Below are 19,542 nucleotides of genomic sequence, written 5' to 3'. Positions count from 1 at the left end.
TATTTAATTAGTCCTATTATAGGTATAATCTTTTAAAAAGTCTTACATTTTTATATTTTAAGAAGATACAATATAGCGCCTACAATATTTAAATTTAAAAGTAAAAAGTTTAAAATATGTTAAAATAAGTTGCTGTATCAGAGTACAGAAACATTAAGTATATTGTTTAATATTCTCAGACATTATTTTTTTGATTAGTCCAATTAATTACTAATTGCCACTGTTAACTAGTCCTTTTGTGTAACTACATTTGTGTAACAGAAAAGTAAAGAATACAGATTAATAGATAATTTTGGAAAAACACCCATTTTTGTATCTTTATGTTAAAGAAGTAACATATGTATTAATATTTCTTCCACATTACTTTTTTTGAAAGGTGGGCTCTCTGAAAGTTTTGATCACCCTCTTCCAAGGATGAGGCTTAATCCAATTCTGTATTCCAGAGATTATAGAAAAAATTAAACTAGATAAATAGATAATGTTATTTTCAAATTTTTCTCTTATTTCCTAGAAACTGAGTTTTACTGAGCTTAGAGGGCAAATGAAAGGACAAAACTAACTTAAATCTTGTTCCTCTCTGATCTTTGTCACATAGTTGAAGTTTAGTTCTCCTGTTCTTTGTTCGGGGGAAACAAAAAAACACCACACTCATGGGCTTCCCTGGTGGCGCAGTGGTTGAGAGTCCGCCTGCTGATGCAGCGGACACGGGTTCGTGCCCCGGTCCGGGAAGATCCCACATGCCACGGAGCGGCTGGGCCCATGAGCCATGGCCGCTGAGCCTGCGCGTCCGGAGCCTGTGCTCCGCGACGGGAGAGGCCACAGCAGTGAGGGGCCCGCGTACCGCAAAAAAAAAAAAAAAACGAAACACCACACTCGTACACAAACAAATAGTAGGTAAGTATCCTCTTCCTCCTCCAGAAAAACCCCACACAAACCAAAAAACAACCACCACACAACCTACTTGGGTTTACTACCAGGAGTGTTGAATTAACAAGGGAGCATTAGAAGTTGTGTAGCCGTTTGCCTCCTGTTTACTTACTTGAAAGAAAACTAAAAAAAATTTTGTTCGAGTGTAGTTGATATACAGTGTTGTGTTAATTTCTGCTATACAGCAAAGTGATTCAGTTATACATATACACATTCTTTTTCATATTCTTTTCCATTATGGTTTAGCACAGGATATTGAATATGGTTCCCTGTGGTATACAGTAGGACTTTGTTGTTTATCATTCTATATATAATAGCTTGCATCTGCTAATGCCAAACTTCCAATCCATCCCTCCCCCACCCCCCCTCCCCTTTGGCAATCACAAGTCTGTTCACTATGTCTATGAGTCTGTTTCTGTTTTGTTGATAAGTTCATTTGTGTCATATTTTAGCTTCTGCATATAAGTGATATCATATGGTATTTGTCTCTTTCTGACTTAACTTCACTTAGTACGATAGTCTCTAGATTTATCCACATTGCTGCAAATGGCATATTTCATTCTTTTTTTTGGCCAAGTTGTATTCCATTGTATATATTTATCACATCTTTATCAATTCATCTGTCGTTGGACATTGAGGTTGTTTCCATGTCTTAGCTATTGTGAATAGTGCTGCTTTGAACATGGGGTGCATGTACCTTTTAAAATTATAGTTTTGTCTGTATATATACCCAGGTTACTTACTTACTTTTACTTTTTCTTCTTTTCTTGATATATCTTCTTTTCTGTTCCTTAGATAGTCTATTAGCATAGAGAAATCACTTGAACAATGCATTCTTTTGGTACTTTCTCTAAAAGTTACCATCCTTGTTGCTCATTTATTCTCTAGAGCCTTCAGAACTAAAAATACAAAAGTTGACATGCCAAAGATGACAATATTTCTAGCTTCTCAGCGTTATTTTCTTTCAGTAATTTTTCACATTGAACATGATATTTTATATTTCTGTGTAGTATCTGTCACATTATGCACCTTGAGATGGAAATTGTTGGAACAAATTAACTTTTCAGATTTTTTCCATCCTGTATCATGTGGGAACTTTGCTGCAGTATTATAGAACCAAATTAAGATAAGCATAGTCTCTTTTAAATGCCATTCAAAAGGATTGTTTCTAACGTTAAATGATAAATAACAAATGGATTATTCTTTTGGTATTCTATTAAATACACATCTAGGACTACTGAGTGCTCAACACTATCTCCTAATGACAGAGTTTCCTATGTGCTAGACACATATGCCTTACGTAAATCTCTTTTCATTCTCATAATAACCATATGTGGTATTTACCACCATTTTGCAGATTAAGTGAAGCCTAGTGAGAGGTAAGTTGCTCGGCAAAAGTCAAGATTTAAATCCATGTTTGTCGAACGGTCGACTGTGTAGTACCTGATGACAAGAAGGTTCTAGCTCTTATTTCAGCCTTTAATCATCAGGGTGTCATTTACAAACCAAGGATTTTCTGGCATTTACTTTCAATAATATGATTCCATTATTCTCCTACTATTAAGGCTTAACTTGTATTTAGAAATTCCAAAGATCAATACTACTGTTATTTTTCTGTTTGTCAGGCATCTCCAAGAGTTACTGTTGATGATTATTTGGTAGCAAAATTAGCAGATACTTTGAATCATGAAGATCCAACACCTGAAATCTTTGATGACATTCAAAGGAAGGTATTATGTACAACGTTTATCATTATATCTTTCTCGAAAACAATGTATATTTCTATATGCATGGAATTTGTTTATAAAAGGTTATTGAAGCATTAAGAAAGTACAGTGGTAACTAAAAAGATGAGTTATGGTAATAATATCAGTACTTCACAATTACAAAAAAGGTAGGCCAGTTTTTCTTTGTTTATTTAATTGACAAATGAGGAAAATCCTTAGCTGGGTTGTTTAATTTGAATCTGACTGAAGGGCCAGATACAGATTCTACAATTTTATGAATTGATGATGTATGAATAACATGATTCATTTATTTGAATATATGTCTTGAGCCTTTATGTGTACTTGTTTCTTAGAGAGTACTACTTTCTGGAACATTTTATGTAACCTGTTGTCGTGTGCCTTGTGTTGCAGTAGGACCTGTTTCAGTACAATTTGGGTGCTGGAGGGACCAGAAAAAAATTATTGGTTGTGACATAGTCTTATTACTGACATCTTGTTAATATGGAACCTGTAATTTATTACAGTAAGACCTCTATCTAGCTTTTGTTGAAATCTTATTAGTGGAAATCACTGCATTATCTGCATTAATGATTGAATATCTTGATTTTTCAATAAGGTATATGAATTGATGCTACGAGATGAAAGATTTTATCCTTCCTTCAGGCAGAATGCACTTTATGTGCGCATGTTAGCTGAGCTGGATATGTTAAAAGATCCTAGTTTCAGAGGATCAGATGATGGTGATGGAGGTAAGGTGGCACACGTTGTACATTTATGTGTATATGTATATTCCTGTATATATTCTGCTTACCAAAAAAAGTCCTTTCAAATAAGATAAAAAATGTTCTTGAAACCCAAATATAAATTGTAGTATATTTAAAAATCTGTAATTAAATGACAAAGTTTACTTACTATACTAAATTAAAATGTTAAAATTTAATAACAAATTTGAATGTAACTGTTGAAAATAGAATTCTTAAAGAAGCATGTTTTCTTGAGTTGTGTCACCCCAATGTTTTTATGGTAGTTTCCCTTTTGTTTATAAGTAATAATAGTCATGACTAGCAATAGGCTTATTGAGAAGATTAAATGAAATAACAAGTAATGAATCTGAGAATGTACCATAAACTATAAAACATAAAAATACAGTTTTTTCCCTCTTTAATTGTACCCTTTTCCAAATCCTGCCCAGTATAAGCTGGGAGAAGCTGTAAGAGTCATTTATTCCAATCGTTCAGTTTTTGTCTATCTACATGTTATAGTAAAGAAAGCAGACTTTGTCATAATACTTAGATTTTAATCCTTTTCTTATTGCCTGTGTGATGTTGGCCAAACAATTTCTTTAAGCCTCTTTCTCAGCTGTAAATCTGGAATAATATTCTCTCATAATAATATCTTACCTCAGAGTTGTCATATTTTAATGGAATTCTGTATATAAAAATGAAATATAAACTAAAATGCAAATATCAGTTTTTATTAGTAGTAAATAATTTGTTATTTAAGGATAATGGGAGAGGCAGCACTTAGAGTACAGTTTGCAGATTTTAGACCTGATGACCATTTTACTTGTGATTCAATTCAGAAGTACTTATTAAACTCTAATTAAATATCTAGTATTTGATAAACTTTCCAGCAAATAAGCAATGTAAATACAAAGTAAATGGGAAAGATTGGACTAAGGAATTATTTTAAGAGAGTGCTTTAATTATGCTTATTTACTTATGAATAGATTTTATGGACAGGACCACTTGAAGTTGGAGATATAATAGATGTATTAGATAGTGAGCACTGCTTTAAAAAATACCTCTATTATGGAAGCTTTCCAGCCTCCCCTCTTCGCTACCTATCCTCCCCACTCCCTAGTCTATATTAGTGAGATTTTACTGTTTATTTAAAAATTTTTTTTCTATATATTTTTTTAACATCTTTGTTAGAGTATAATTGCTTTACAATGGTGTGTTAATTTCTGCTTTACAATGGTGTGTTAATTTCTGCTTTATAACAAAGTGAATCAGCTATACATATACATATATCCCCATATGCCCTCCCTCTTGCATCTCCCTCCCACCCTCCCTATCCCACCCCTCTAAGTGGACACAAAGCACCGAGCTGATTTTCCTGCGCTATGTGGCTGCTTCCCGCTGGCTATCTGTTTTACATTTGGTAGTGTATATATGTCCATGCCACTCTCTCACTTCGTCGCAGCTTCCCTTTCCCCTACCCTGTGTCCTCAAGTCCATTCTCTACGTCTGCATCTTTATTCCTGTCCTGCTCCTAGGTTCTTCAGAACAATTTTTTTTTTTTTTAGATTCCATATATATGTGTTAGCATACGGTATTTGTTTTTTTCTTTCTGACTTACTTCACTCTGTATGACAGACTCTAGTCCATCCACCTCACTACAAATAGCTCAATTTCGTTTCTTTTTATGGCTGAGTAATATTCCATTGTATATATGTGCCATATCTTCTTTATCCATTCATCTGTTGATGGACAATTAGGTTGCCTCCATGTCCTGGCTATTGTAAATAGAGCTGCAGTGAACATTGTGGTACATGACTCTTTTTGAATTATGGTTTTCTCAGGGTATGTGCCCAGTACTGGGATTACTGGGTCGTATGGTAGTTCTATTTTTAGTTTTTTAAGGAACCTCCATACTGTTCTCCATAGTGGCTGTATCAATTTACATTCCCACGAACAGTGCAAGAGGGTTCCCATTTCTCCACACCCTCTCCAGCAAGATTTTACTTTTTAAATAATCTAAGAAATCTAGTTACAGAAGTTTCCATGTTGTAATAACTTTTATATTGATTGTTGATCTAATATCTTGGTTATTTGTAAAATTGGGATAATATTTTATTAACTGGATTTGATTGCATAATTGAGGAAGTGTTTTTTTTTTTTTTTAAGAACACTTCTGTGGGAGATGAATAGTAAAATTCAGTGTACCTCAAGTATGTTATATAGTATATCTATTTACTGTCTCTTGAAAAATCTTTTGCATAGCTGCTATGAAATTTGCAGTAGGAACTCTACTTCCAGAAAGGACTATTTAAAATGTTTTTATTGTTTATTTTGATTTTGTCTACTTTAGAAGTTTCCTTAGTATTGTGAACCAGATTTGCTTTCTGACCCAGAATGAAAGAGGATAAATTGAATCATAATCAGCTAATATATGAGTGTCTAAATATTATATAATGATGACAGTAACAGTATATTCTCTGGGAGTAGGTTTTGATCCTATAGTGTAAGAACTTCAAAATCTTCTAAATTGACTTTTAGCTTCCATTTATATTTGTCTTGTATGCAACTAATGGAAGCAAATTATTTATGTTGTCTCAAACTTCTCAAAACCTCATACTTATTTAAAACACAGAGTAGCTTAAAAGTTTTTTTTCTGCAACTAGTTTTGATCTGAAGTAAATGTACTTCTATTATATATCAGTCATTGAGTAGTCCCTCACATCGGAATCATTGATTGTAGTTTGGAATTAGTGTATATATATATATCTCTTTCGTCTTTCTAGGACATTGCTTTTTAACATTCTGTGTCCTAATTGATGAGCTTTTATATATTTTATAACTGAGAAATTGCCTAACCCTTTTTTGAAATGCTTTGAAAAAAGTACGTGGAATGATGGGTATAATATGAAACATTATTATTAAAAATGGCAGTTAGGTATATTATCTTTGTCAGTGTTTAGGTTTTAGGCACTTGTGACAACTTTTTCAAATAGTGATGCTTATGATTTTCTTGTCTTTATAAGATTGTTTAATTAAAAATAGGCCTTTCTTAAATCTTCTGGTTATAAATTTATTGTCTGACTTTTCAAATTAAGCTTCCTGGCACTTTGTGTATTTTTTAAAGTCCTGAAGTTTTGGCTACTTTTTAGACATTTTGAAATAATTACCTAATCTAGTGTTTAATGCGTAGCTGATTTTAAGAAAATGCAGCCTAAACTGAGCACAGAATTAGTGGGCCAAATCTTACCATGTGTAATAGTATTTGCTGGTGGTTTTTCTTTGCTGTGGAAGAAATTTCATTCCTATTTAACTAGACTTCTGTAGGTAGGTAGGTGGGTGGCTGGATGGCGTGCTAACCCATGCTCTCTGTCCTCCTCTGCTCCCCTTTCTTCCTTTTCTTTTTCTTTGTTCGTAATTGCCTTCTTTAGTTAGTTCAGCTTTAAATTATTTTAAGAGTAGATATTTTTTCCTACATACTTTCACAGCCTTTTAAAAATATTTAAATTGTGCTGTTTTAAATTTTAATTTCAGTCACGTTTCTCATCATGTCAAACAATAGTTTCTTTTGTTTTCTAATATTAATAACCAGTTATTAAAGTTTTGATTAAATGTGGACCTAGATTGGCTTTAGACTCTATTTCTGGATCTTATTATTGATCAAGAAAGTAAACTATGCCTTGTTTTACTCCTAGTTTCTCTTTTAATTTGACATGTCTTTGGTGGGAAGACTTAAGAGGTGGGCAGACCACAGAAGGAGGTAGGAGGCATATAATTGAATAAGGAGGTTAGAGAACTGTTTGTTTACTCATTTTAATTTTCACCTTGCTGTTAACCAAGGGGTAATCCTAGGTGGGATTTCCTATTTTTGTGACCAAAGTTTTGAGGAACCGAGAAATGTTCTTGGGCATTTAGAGTTGTTGAAGTTGGAAAGCAACACCAACTGCCTATTTCAAGAGTAATAGAAATTTCCTTTGAAGACCCATCTAGAGATCCAAATTATAATCTCTTAAGGGCTACAAGCCGTACATTAACTTTAAACTGTTTATGAATATTGCTTTACCATATGTTCATTTGTGTTTTTAACAGGCGGATATGTTAATTGGTAACCTAATTTGCTCAGATATAGACTAAAATTCTGAGGGAAAGATGTTAATTTTAATAATTTACTTACTCTCTAACGTTAATTTTTAAAAATAATTTTAGTTGCTTTTTAATTAAATGACATTACACATGGGATTTTATGTATCTTTTGTTCTATTAATTGTATATTCATTTAAGAATCTAGATTTTGAATATTTTTGATCCAGATCAACCAAGAATAAGTAGACTTTATAGATATATTAAAAGTCAATCTATTTATCCTTCATATTAAAGAATAATTTTATTTGTAATATTAATCCAGTGGGACAGAAATAGCAAAATACCTCTGACATTTCCTAGTGGACTTCACTCTGCAGTGTTTACCTCATATCTACATTGTATTAGACAACTTAATATGATACTGTGAGAATAAAATATATAATAATTGCTTTCCTGTACATAAATACCTTTTTTGGGGGGGCGGGGAGCAACTTAGGTACATAACTATTTTCACTGAAATATCTGGCTTGGAAAACAATGGGAATAGGTGTTTGGGAATAGTGTACCACAATTTACTGTTCTGTTATATCTTGGCTTGTGTGACTTTTGTTCTTGGTGTTTGAACCTTAGATAGATAAAGCACTGTTTCAAAAGTTTTTTACTGTATACTAAGTTGAATTTCCCTTCTCACAGAATCTTTTAATGGGTCTCCTACAGGAAGCATAAATTTGGTAAGTACTGTTATGAGTACTTTAATTAATAAGGTGGCCTGAAAACAATATGAAAGACTGAGCCTTAACATGTAAATAAGTGATGTATTAGAAGTCCCCAAGTCATCCTTTGTAAGAAGTTGTTATGCTTTTAAAGAAATATTAAATTCACAAATAAGGGATCTGTTAATTAGAACTTAAAAATGACATGAAATTTTTTTTCATTTTAAAAAATGTGCTTAAGCCACACCTGAATGATTTAGTTGCAGGTGATAAAAAATGATTTTATTATTTTCAACCCCAGTATTTAATATTTGAAAATGACTCTGATCAGTGCTATGATGGGCAGTAAATTTGTGACATATAAATGTTTACACTGGAATTAGTTTTTTCTTCTTGTATTTAGAAAAGAAATATAAAATTAGTTGGGATATCTGAAAACTTAAAAGATATTTCTTTAAAGTCTACACTATAAAAGATTCAAGTTATTGTAAAAAAACCCTTTTTTTAAGCTTAGAGGATTTTACAAGAATTAAGCAACTGTATTCTATGATTACAGGTTTAAGAATGGCATGTTTTTAGCATATAAACTGTCATTGACATTTCATATATTCAAGGTGAAGTGTGAAACAATGAACATTTCAGTTCTTTTATATATCTATCCTTGCCATTGAATACCTTAGTTCATAAAATGCTGCTGGAAAGAAATATTAGTGTTCTATGAAAGTTTCAGTCCAGAATTTGTGGGGGATGGGCGGAGATTGTTTGCTTTGTTTTTCCTTCTACCTACAACACATTTTCTTTCAAACTTTTTGTGATAGCTAAAAAGTTTAGAGGTCCAGTGTCTTATGTTCCTCACTACTACATTTATTTCTAAAATTACTTTATTGTATAAATGTTCTATTATTGTGCAAAGTATAACCTTTAACAAAACACTAAAGCAAATCAGCCATAGCGTTACGTCATATATTTAGTAACATTTTAAATGTTTTCCTAAATTATTTGGTATCATTACCATTTACTTCTCATATTCCACAGAGTTATAATGAAAAGGAATAGGTCCTAGAGAATGAAGAGTGTTAGCAATATAATGCCCATTATATAGAAAGTTTCCAAATGTGATGAAACTTTTCCTTGGTTTGAAGGTTTTTAATATTCACATTTGTAGTGCTTGTACAAGTGTTTGAACACTAGTAAAAAATATTTTTTTTCTTCATTCCCTATTGGGAATAAATGCTTTTTCAAGTAAAAGAGATCCCTTTTATCACATAGTGATATAAACCAGAACAGTGTGGATTGAAAAAGGTCACACTTGAGGTCAGTGACTTACAGTTTTTTGGTTTTCACATCTGTTAAATCTAAGCTTTTAAGTAGCTAGACTGTTTTCAATTCTTTTTTTTAATACATAGATTTTAATGAACAGCTGCATTTTAAAAAATAGTTTAAGATTATAAAGAATTGTTTTAAAAACCATCAGATATTTTTCATGTTTGATGAAGATAACATTTATTAATTGTATTAAAATTATAAACTAGATCATAATTGTTTATTCCAGTATACTAAGCAAAGAAAATATTTAATGTGGTGGTTACTCATTTTGTGATTGAAGCTGACACATAAATTATAAACATTTTTAGAAGTGCCATTGTAGTTGTGTTTGCTCAATTGATTATCATAGTAAATTAGAGTTTTTGGTTTTTATCTTAGCATAGTGTTAAAAAAAACACCACTTTTTTTTTTTTTTTTTGGCAAGGAATTCAAGAATCTTAACCCAAGAATTACTTTACAAACTGATTTTATTTCAGGACAGCATTAATGCACTTTTTTTGAAATCACAGTTTTCTATGACTAATCAATACTTATAGTTCTAAATCACAATGTAGTTCTGTAGTTATTATTTCACCAGTTGTAACTTTATGTAGTCTAGTTGATAGTTACATATGCATTGTAACTGTGACTAATGGTTAAGAGATATCTCATTGGATTTTTTAAATCATATTTAATGAAAATAATATTACTTGCATATTTTAAATGTGCTAAAAAGACATTTATATATTACACAGAGTTTTTCAACAACTTCTGGGTTGCATAGTATATAAGATGCTAACATGTTTAAAGTAATAAGTAAGCGGCATTTAGCTTTTTAAATGTTACCTGCAAGGGAAGGTTACCAATAATAATGATGTTTTTTTTGAAAAAGGTGATTGTTTTATATTCTCGGTGCTAGCTTGTAATTAGAAGAAGATTACAGTAGATAACAATCTTAAATTTTGTAGAATATTCCATTTCCTCTGGGGCTTCTATCATGTAAAAATAATACTAAAACAAAAGTTGTGCTGTTTCTGTCAAAATGTTTTATTGTAGGTCAGGTGAGCACTTAAAAAAATAAGTGCATTCTATTTCTTTTCAAAGTATTTTCATTCACTTTATATCCTGATAGAATTGTAGAACAGGTATTACACCATTATAACATTGGGAAAACTGAGAAACAGGAAAGACTAGTTGATATGGCTAAAGTCTCTTAAGGTATCAGTGGTGAAGCCTGGACTAGACCTAATTTAATTGAATGGTTCTCCCACTTGATTTGTGGTTAATCTGTATGGAATTATCAAATTTTGCTTCTCCTGATGATCAGTCTTTAGTAGATAGAGTTTTGGCTTTCTTCTTAGACTGTAATTGCTTAATTTAAATGGCTTTATGTCATATGCATGGCTTCATTTAAGTCATTTAGATGACTCTTAGTAATAACTGGTAATATCACATTAATACTCCAAAGTTCATTCAATCCTATGGTTTTCTAAGTGTAAAATACGTCTGAATCATATAATGTCTGTGTGTTATAGGTCCCCAAGACCACTCCTATGTTTATTGATTTACTAAGAGGACTCACAGGTCCCGGCATAGTCATACCCATGGCTAGAATTTATTACAGCAAAAGGATATAAAGCAAAATCAAGAAAGGGAAAAGGTGCATGGGGCAAAGTGCAGAGAAAACCAGACACAAGTTTCCAAGAATCCTCTTCCATGGAAGTCACATAGGACAGACTTAATTTCACCAGCAATGAATATGACAACATGTGTGAAATGTTGCCACCAGGAAGGCTCATCTGATACTAAGTGCCCAGGGTTTTTATTGGAGGTGGATCACACAGACACCCTCTGCCTAGCATATACTAAAATGACTCCCAGAAGGAAAGCAGGTATTCAGCATAAACCACATTGTTTGTGCAGATAGTTACGTAGAGTGAGCCACTCTTAGCAGTTAGGGAATGGAGGGAACCTTTTCTAAATCTGACTTCCCAGATATTGTCCAAGGGCCAACCTTGAAAGCAGTCCTTTCTAACGAGAGCAACTTCAAGTCTGTTGGGTTAGTTCTTTTCCATACAGTCTGCCTTCATTATATGCGTTGTGTTCCCTTCTTTGTATGTGTGGGTGTATGGATATGTAGCAAAAAAGTTTTAAGTTTAGAGCTGAAGTCCATAGTTACAAAAGATTTATTCTGAATCGATCAGTAATACTTTTTGTTTATGGAATAATTTTTGAAAATTATTTAAAATATCTTAAACTGTGGATTCACTTCATTTAGTAAGTAATCATAATAATGGCTAACATTTTTTATGTTAGGCAGTTTTCTAAATGTTTTACATGTCTTTTCCTTTAGTCCTCACATAACCCTTTGATGTAGGTACGATTGTTCTCATTTTATAGATAAGGAATCTAAATTTACTAAAACTATTTCTAAGTTAACAAAAGTGTTAAGTTAAAGAATACAAAGTTGGCTCTAGTATATTTCAGCATTAAAATTGAAATGTTGATTTAAGAATATGTCTGCTTATTTTTATCCACATTTTTTTTTTTGCCATGTATTGAATATATATAATTGAGAAGAAACAAATTATAGTATGTGGACAGGTAATGAAGGAAGAAATAATCTGATGTATTAAGTTGATTACTAAATTACTTTGTTTTATAGTTCTTAATCTTAGGTTCTCTCTCTCCTATTAGTATAAATAAAGAGGATTATTGTTTGGGGGGAAAGATACAAATAATATAAAGCTTACATAGGGCAAAGATGAGTAATGTTGTATATGATGTAGAATTCTTTAACATTTTTTTTTCCTGTAAAATTTAACAATTTTGTGTTCTGATTCCCCCCCTCCATCACCCAGTCTTTAGATGACCTTTCAAATGTATCTTCTGATGACTCAGTACAACTTCATGCTTACATTTCAGACACTGGTAAGAGACTTCGTGGTTTAATTATTACTTAAAAACTATTGACTATTATTACTCCTACATTATTTTCCACATTTATTTTTATAAATCATTTTTCTGTTCTGTAGTCATGTTTTCAAATTACTTTTTTTCTGTAACATGTTCTTCATTAAATTCTATGATGTTTATTACATGGGTGTTTCCTTTCTTTAAGGTTGTCACTGTTATCATTTGAAAAAGGTTAAATTTTAAGCATTTTGTCATGGCTAGTAAACTTTGAAACCAATCTTCTTTTTCTTTGAGTCTAGCTGATAATTGTCTGCATAATTCTTATTAAATTGTCTTGGGGCAGATTTTAGTTTAATATTTGTTTTCATACATGCAAAGTCAGAGTAGATATCTGGATAAATGAAGCTTTTTGGTATAGGAGTTTATAGAAGTTCAACAAATGCTTAGATGAGGTGAGATTCATGACTGAATCAGCATATGTGCAAAGTGGCTAGTGAACTGAGGAAAAAAATCAATTTCCATCATTGTTATTGGGTTATTAGATAATGCCAATGCCGATTTTCTTATTTGGCTTCTCAGTATTCCTACAATATAAGAGTGTGTTTGTCAGATTACATACTGAAGTATAAACGTACAGATAAATACCTGAGTTCAATTTCATACTTATAATTTAGATAATTTGGAAAGAGATTTAATAGTACAAGTGTAGTTTTAAAAAGATCATTTGCATCTATTTTTTTAAGATCTTGTTTTCTTTTCACTGGAGCTGGAGTCTAATTTTCCATTGTGTTTTCTGCCAGATTTCTGTAATAAGTTATCTATAATTGCTCTTTCAGTTTTTCCTTTATCTTTTACAAATAGTTGGTGCATACCTTGTTGTCAATAAAACCAGAGGGTCTAGTTGCGTTTCTTTCTAGCTTTTGATACATTTGTCTCACTTTTTCCTTCCTTAAAATTTTAAAATTCTTTTAAAAAACTATCTTCTTTGTTGAGTTGTCTTTGAAATATGAAAGAAAGCCTTTGTTAAAGTGCAACATTTAGAATTTGTCCTTTTCTTTCTTTCTTCAAGTCCTTAAACTTTTGTGTGTAGAAGAAGATACTAATGTCCATCTTTCTTATGTGGATCTTTCTCTTCTCTGAGGGTTCTAGTTTTCTAGCTGCTTTGTCCATTCATTCAACAAGTATTTATTAGCTTCTTAAAAGATACGGAAGCATAATACTAAGCATTTTTAATAAATTGTAATTTCTGTCAGACAAATTTATGTATAAACACTAAAGGGGCAGCATAGTATAGTGGTTAAGAGCACAGCTTTTTGTCCAAATTGCTTGGGTTCAAACTCCAGCTCTTCCACCTAATAGTTGGGTGAACTTGGATGAGTTCCTTAACATCTCTGTATCTCAATTTCCCCATCTGTGAAATGGGATATTAATGATAATAATAATAATACTTGCCTCATAGGATTGTTATGGGACTAATTAACTGTATTCGTAATTACATGGTGGGCATTATATATTAGTGTTTGTTCAATAAAGATTTCTTTTATGAGTTGGGCTTCAGAGTCTCTTTGAGTCTGGATCCCATGTCCTTAACATCTGTATGATGGGAAGTAGAACTTAAGAGTCCAATGCAGTGCTATTTAAGGAGTGATCCATAGACTACAGTGTACTGGCTTCTTCACTGAGAAATCTTGTTTTAAAAAATATTGGCTACGTTAGGCAATTTGTTTAGTGATGAGATTTATTTATATTCTGATCCTAGTTCCTTGTCTGGTTATGGATTAGGAACAAAGAGGTTGCACATCACCTGTTATGAGTAGTAACATTGTCCTAATGCAAACAAAACCTGTTATTTCCACTGTAATATCTCACCATCATCTCAAAATATATGTAACCTCATTATCTTTTAAAATCAAACTACCTTTCTGTCTTAGTGCTTCTTTTATAATAGCCCCATTATTCTTCCTATTGTGCATGCATCCTAGTCATGATCTCCCTTGCCTATCAATTTGTGACAAATCTGATCATTCTTTTTTAGAATGCTTTCTTACATTCCTTTCTTCTTTCCTTTTCTATTTCTTGCTATTCTCCTTGTTCTTATTAACTCCTAATTGGTTATGGTTTGCTGCCTAATTGGCCCCTGCTTCCTATTATCCTTTCCCAAACGTATCTTGAACACAACAGGTGAATCCATTCCCTTGTTGCCTTGCTAACTCTGTTGAGTGATGGTGGTTCTCTTGGGTGATGAAAAATTGCTGTACACTTTGTTCCGCATAGGTCTCCGAGTGAAGAATATTTGAAAGAGGTGAACAGTGAATATTAGAGTTAAAGCCTCTGACAGCAAGATGACCCAGGTCTATCCCTAGTCTTCTATTTTGTCAAGTCAGGAACACTGATATTAGATGGTAAGGGAATGAAGGACAATTTTGAATAGAAAGTGCAAATCTTAGAAAAATTTTAATGAAAGGCTGGGAGAGGTTCCTGTCCAACTACGTTTGCCAGTATAGATTTGTAGCTATTATATTATTAAAATAATTTACTAAGAAGCTGCACAGACCCTTCTTTGCCTAATTATATACAAAATACAAATATTTAGTCAGCTCCAAAGCTTGGCCACTTTTTTTTTTGTAATTATGGATCAGTATAATCTATTATTAGAAGAGCAGTTTATACTTCTGGTCAACATGGTAGTCTAAACTGCTGTGGGAAATCTTGCTTCCCACACATCTAAGGGCTGAAAACAACAGAATAAAAATAGCTAAAAGGGGAAATCTACAGGTGTAATAGACCATGAGGAAAAGCAAATTTAGGGAAATGAAGAGGAGTTGAAGCCAAGGAGCTTATAGGAGCGTGAAGACTGCTGTCTTGATTTTGACAGCATTTTCATGCCCTCAAGTTTAGAAGAGGCAGGATGGGCTAAGGCAAGGAGAAGCTGGAACACAGTCATTTGCATAAAGCCCAGAGTCACAGAGGTGGCTTGATATGAAAGAGGAACCAGAACTTAGCCTACTGTCAAAGGAAAGAACAAAGAATGTCAAGGTTGTGGTTGGGAATGGTATCTATCACCCATATGAAATTGAAAGCCTGTCTTGTATCGCGATATTGGTGTGTCTAGATTCAGCCATCCTGAAGTGGTTGTGTACCACAGGGTTTCCTAGCCCAAGAGTATGTTAAAAATATTTGTAGAGATAAAACGAGGCAAGAATACCACACTATAAAAAAAGAACCATATGAAATTATACAAGTAAAAAAATTACTTTTTGAAATTAAGGTGAGTGGCTGAATTAAGAAATAGACCAGGTACAAATGAGTGGAGACTGATAAACTTTTAGAGACCTGAAGAGATGATCTAGAATAGAATACAACACAGAGGGAAAAAATGGAACATGAGAAAGACAAAATGATTCAAAATATGTCTTTTTACTTAAGATTAGTACAGAATAGGAATAGGTTTTGATTTTTGAGACTACCTGACTTGGATGGTTTGTGTCAATTAAGTAGGAAAATAACTATTTAGAACAGTCTTCAGAATAAATTACACTTGTAAATTGTTGAATATTTTAAACAAGAAAGAGATTTGCCAAAAGAGAAGATAGGTCTTATCCTATAGCTTTTGCTTGCTGTTCAGTTAAAAAGCTATCGAGTTAGAGCTGAATAGTGAAGGTTAGTACAGAGGTTATTATTTTGTTTCTGTTGTTTTTCTTCTATTAAATTTAAGAGACTCTAATACTATAGTATGAGGTGGTACTGTGTTATCATAACTGATAATAAATAAAAGCTCATTGGGAAGAGAGTCCAAAGTAGACATCACTGTGTGGTTGGCAGTATCATCATAAACTTGTAGGTCATTTTGTAATGTAGCCATCATATATAACGCATTATGGATGTGAGTACAGAGGATGAGAATCTATTTTATCCTTTGGTGACATCCTTTTGTCTCAGTCTGTCATTTCAAATTCTTCTTCATTTCATGTTGTCCTTTTTGTTTGTTTTTGTTCTTCATCTTCCTTTCTGTGTCTTTTGTTCCTTTTCATTTTGTTTTAAATGACTAGTATATGCTGACTATGACCCATATGCTGTGGCAGGCGTTTGTAATGATCATGGCAAGACATACGCATTATATGCCATCACTGTACACCGGCGCAGTCTAAACAGTGAGGAGATGTGGAAAACCTACCGTCGTTATAGTGACTTCCACGACTTCCACATGAGGATCACCGAACAGGTAATGAGGTTTTTAAAGTTTGTGTACTTTACATTGTTTCTTGATTCCATGTTTGATTCTAAATAGCTCTGAGGGATGCTAAGGTATTGACCAAAGCTAAGTAAATAAGGTAAGAACTTTTTTATAAGCAACATGAATGTTATAATGATTTTGCACATTTAACCAATAAATCAAATTTTAACCAGTCTTAACCATTGTGGACTAGTTACGAAGTATCAGTGGTATACCTTGGAAAATTAGAGTAAGTATATTTCTGATATTAAGAGTGTGTGTATGTGCTGTGCTTTGCAGAGGTATTTGGGTTTGGTTGAAAGTAGGGATGGGGATCACTGGACATTTGGTGGTTTTATTTTTGGCAGTATAATTTAAAGCTATGGTTATTTAAAATGGCGTCCTTTTCCAAGTGTTAACAGTTAAATCCTTGATCCATTAAGTTATGAAGAACCAAAATCTAAATTAAGTTTAACATTAACCAAATAATGTTTTTAATTCTTACCAAATATAACCCTCTTGTTTCATAGAAGTATGAGGACTCTTAAACATAATGAATGTAAACAAACTATTTCTCTGTTTTATTTTATTTATTTTATTTTTTGCGGTATGTGGGCCTCTCACTGTTGTGGCCTCTCCTGTTGCGGAGCACAGGCTCTGGATGCGCAGGCTCAGCGGCCATGGCTCACGGGCCTAGCCGCTCCACGGCATGTGGGATCTTCCTGGACCGGGGCACGAACCCGTGTCCCCTGCATCGGCAGGCGGACTCTCAACCACTGCGCCACCAGGGAAGCCCTCTCTGTTTTATTTTTTATTAAATATTCTTTTCTTTTTAACTTAGAACAAAATAACTTATCACAGGATAAATTGGAATAGGTGTTCTGTGACATTTATTTTAAGTCATGAGAATCTTTCTTTCAGGGTTTTAAAATAAACAATTATTATTAAGCCAATAAAATAATAATAATTAATGGTGACATTTGATTGGGTGGACTAAAGCTTTGAAATGACAGTTTACTACTTAAGTAATCAGAAAGTATATATATATATATATATATATATATATATATATATTTTGTTGTTGTTGTTGTTATACGTGGGCCTCTCACTGTTGTGACCTCTGCTGTTGCAGAGCACAGGCTCCGGACGTGCAGGCTCAGTGGCCATGGCTCATGGGCCCAGCCACTCCGCGGCATGTGGGATCTTCCCAGACTGGGGCACGAACCCATGTCCCTTGCATCGGCAGGCGAACTCTCAAGCACTGCGCCACCAGGGAAGCCCCAGAAAGTATATTTTTCAATTAGGGTAGTGGAAAATATATGGTTGCCACCATGATAATCTCATTAAAGTACTTCGTGAATAGAGGGAGATAAACTTAACTTAAAGGTTAAGCCTGGTCTCTAAACACTTTTGAGCCCATATTAACAGGACTGTTTTTATATATTCATAAGGAAATTAATAACTTTGGACATAACTGTTCTATTGTTCTTGTTGAATAGATCTTTTCTTCATGTTTAGCTTGATTTGTTTGTAGAGGTGAAAGAATTTTCTGCCCCACGTTGAAGAAATAATTGCTTTATTTACTTTTTATATTATTACCTGTTTCATATTGTTTTAAAATCACATAGCTTGGAGCTTCTTGGTTGGCAAACACGTGGTACGCTCAGACAGGGCATCGATGCTCCATGCCCTTTTCCATATCTTGCCTTATTCATCTTGTCCATCTGGCTGTTTTTGAGTTATATCCTTTTACGACAAACCAGCAATCTAAAAACGTCTTCTGACCCCTGGCTTAGAACATCACCAGTGCTACTGATGTCCTACATTCCTCCCAGATCACATGCCAGCCTGCCACTGCTTCTCAGAGCTCGATTTAAGTAACCAAGAGGCTCATCTCCTGAGTTTGAGAACTTCCCTTGCTCCACTGTCTTGTATTCCAGATTTTCCTACCCATCTTGCCCATGAGACCATGAGCTCCCTGAGGCAAGGATCTCATCTCTCTTGTACTCCATTCTGTCACCTGCACCAAAAACAGCCTGGAACAGACCGTGTGGCTGACAGGGTCTTCGTTCTCTGGCTGGGTGTCAGGCCTGTGCCTCTGAGGTGGGAGAGACGAGTTCAGGACATAGGTCCACCAAGAACTCCTGGCTCCATGTAATACCAAATGGTGAAAGCTCTCCCAGAGATCTCCATCTCAACGCTAAGACCCTGCTCCACTCAACGACCAGCAAGCTACAGTGCTGGACACCCTATGCCAAACAACTAACAAGACAGGAGCACAACCCCTCCCATTAGTAGAGAGGCTGCCTAAAGTCATAATAAGGTCACAGAGACCCCAAAACACACCACCAGACATGGTCCTGCCCACCAGAAAGACAAGATCCAGCCTCATCCACCAGAACAGAGTCACCAGTACCCTCACCAGGAAGCCTACACAACCCACCAAACCAACCTTACCCACTGGGGGCAGAAACCAAAAACAACGAGAACTATGAACCTGCATTGTGCGAAAAGGAGACCCCAAACACAGTAAGTTAAGCAAAATGAGCAGACAGAGAAACACACAGCAGATGAAGGAGCAAATAAAAACCCACCAGACCAAACAAATGAAGAGGAAATAGGCAGTCTACCTGAAAAAAAATTCAGAGTAATGATAGTAAAGATGATCCAAAAACTTGGAAATAGAATGGAGAAAATACAAGAAACGTTTAACAAGGACCTAGAAGAACTAAAGGTCAAACAAACAATGACGAACAACACAATAAATGAAATTAAAAATTCTCTAGAAGGAATCAATAGCAGAATAACTGAGGGAGAAGAACGGATAAGTGACCTGGAAGATAAAATAGTGGAAAAAACTACCACAGAGCAGAATACAGAACAAAGAATGAAAAGAACTGAGGACAGTCTCAGAGACC

General features: G+C 33.8%; 1 protein-coding gene across 5 annotated transcripts in view; it reads left to right on the top strand.

The window, feature by feature from the left end:
* Window positions 1-19,542, top strand: part of SNX13 (sorting nexin 13) — a 141,842-nt gene that overhangs the window by 82,563 nt on the left and 39,737 nt on the right. For 4 of the 5 annotated variants that reach the window (XM_032642868.1, XM_032642866.1, XM_032642867.1 and 1 more), the window contains 5 exons: window positions 2,553-2,657; window positions 3,271-3,403; window positions 8,171-8,208; window positions 12,357-12,426; window positions 16,494-16,633. In XM_032642868.1, coding sequence (XP_032498759.1) covers window positions 2,553-2,657; window positions 3,271-3,403; window positions 8,171-8,208; window positions 12,357-12,426; window positions 16,494-16,633 — 486 coding nt within the window. Of the gene's footprint in view, window positions 1-2,552; window positions 2,658-3,270; window positions 3,404-8,170; window positions 8,209-12,356; window positions 12,427-16,460; window positions 16,634-19,542 lie in introns of all 5 variants that reach the window. The other variant, XM_032642865.1, reaches the window with a different exon arrangement.

This window comes from Phocoena sinus, chromosome 9 (assembly GCF_008692025.1).
Source record: "Phocoena sinus isolate mPhoSin1 chromosome 9, mPhoSin1.pri, whole genome shotgun sequence".
Taxonomy (NCBI): Eukaryota; Metazoa; Chordata; class Mammalia; order Artiodactyla; family Phocoenidae; genus Phocoena; species Phocoena sinus.
The sequence above is the reverse complement of the archived record's forward strand: the minus strand, read 5'-3'. Positions and strand labels throughout refer to the sequence as shown.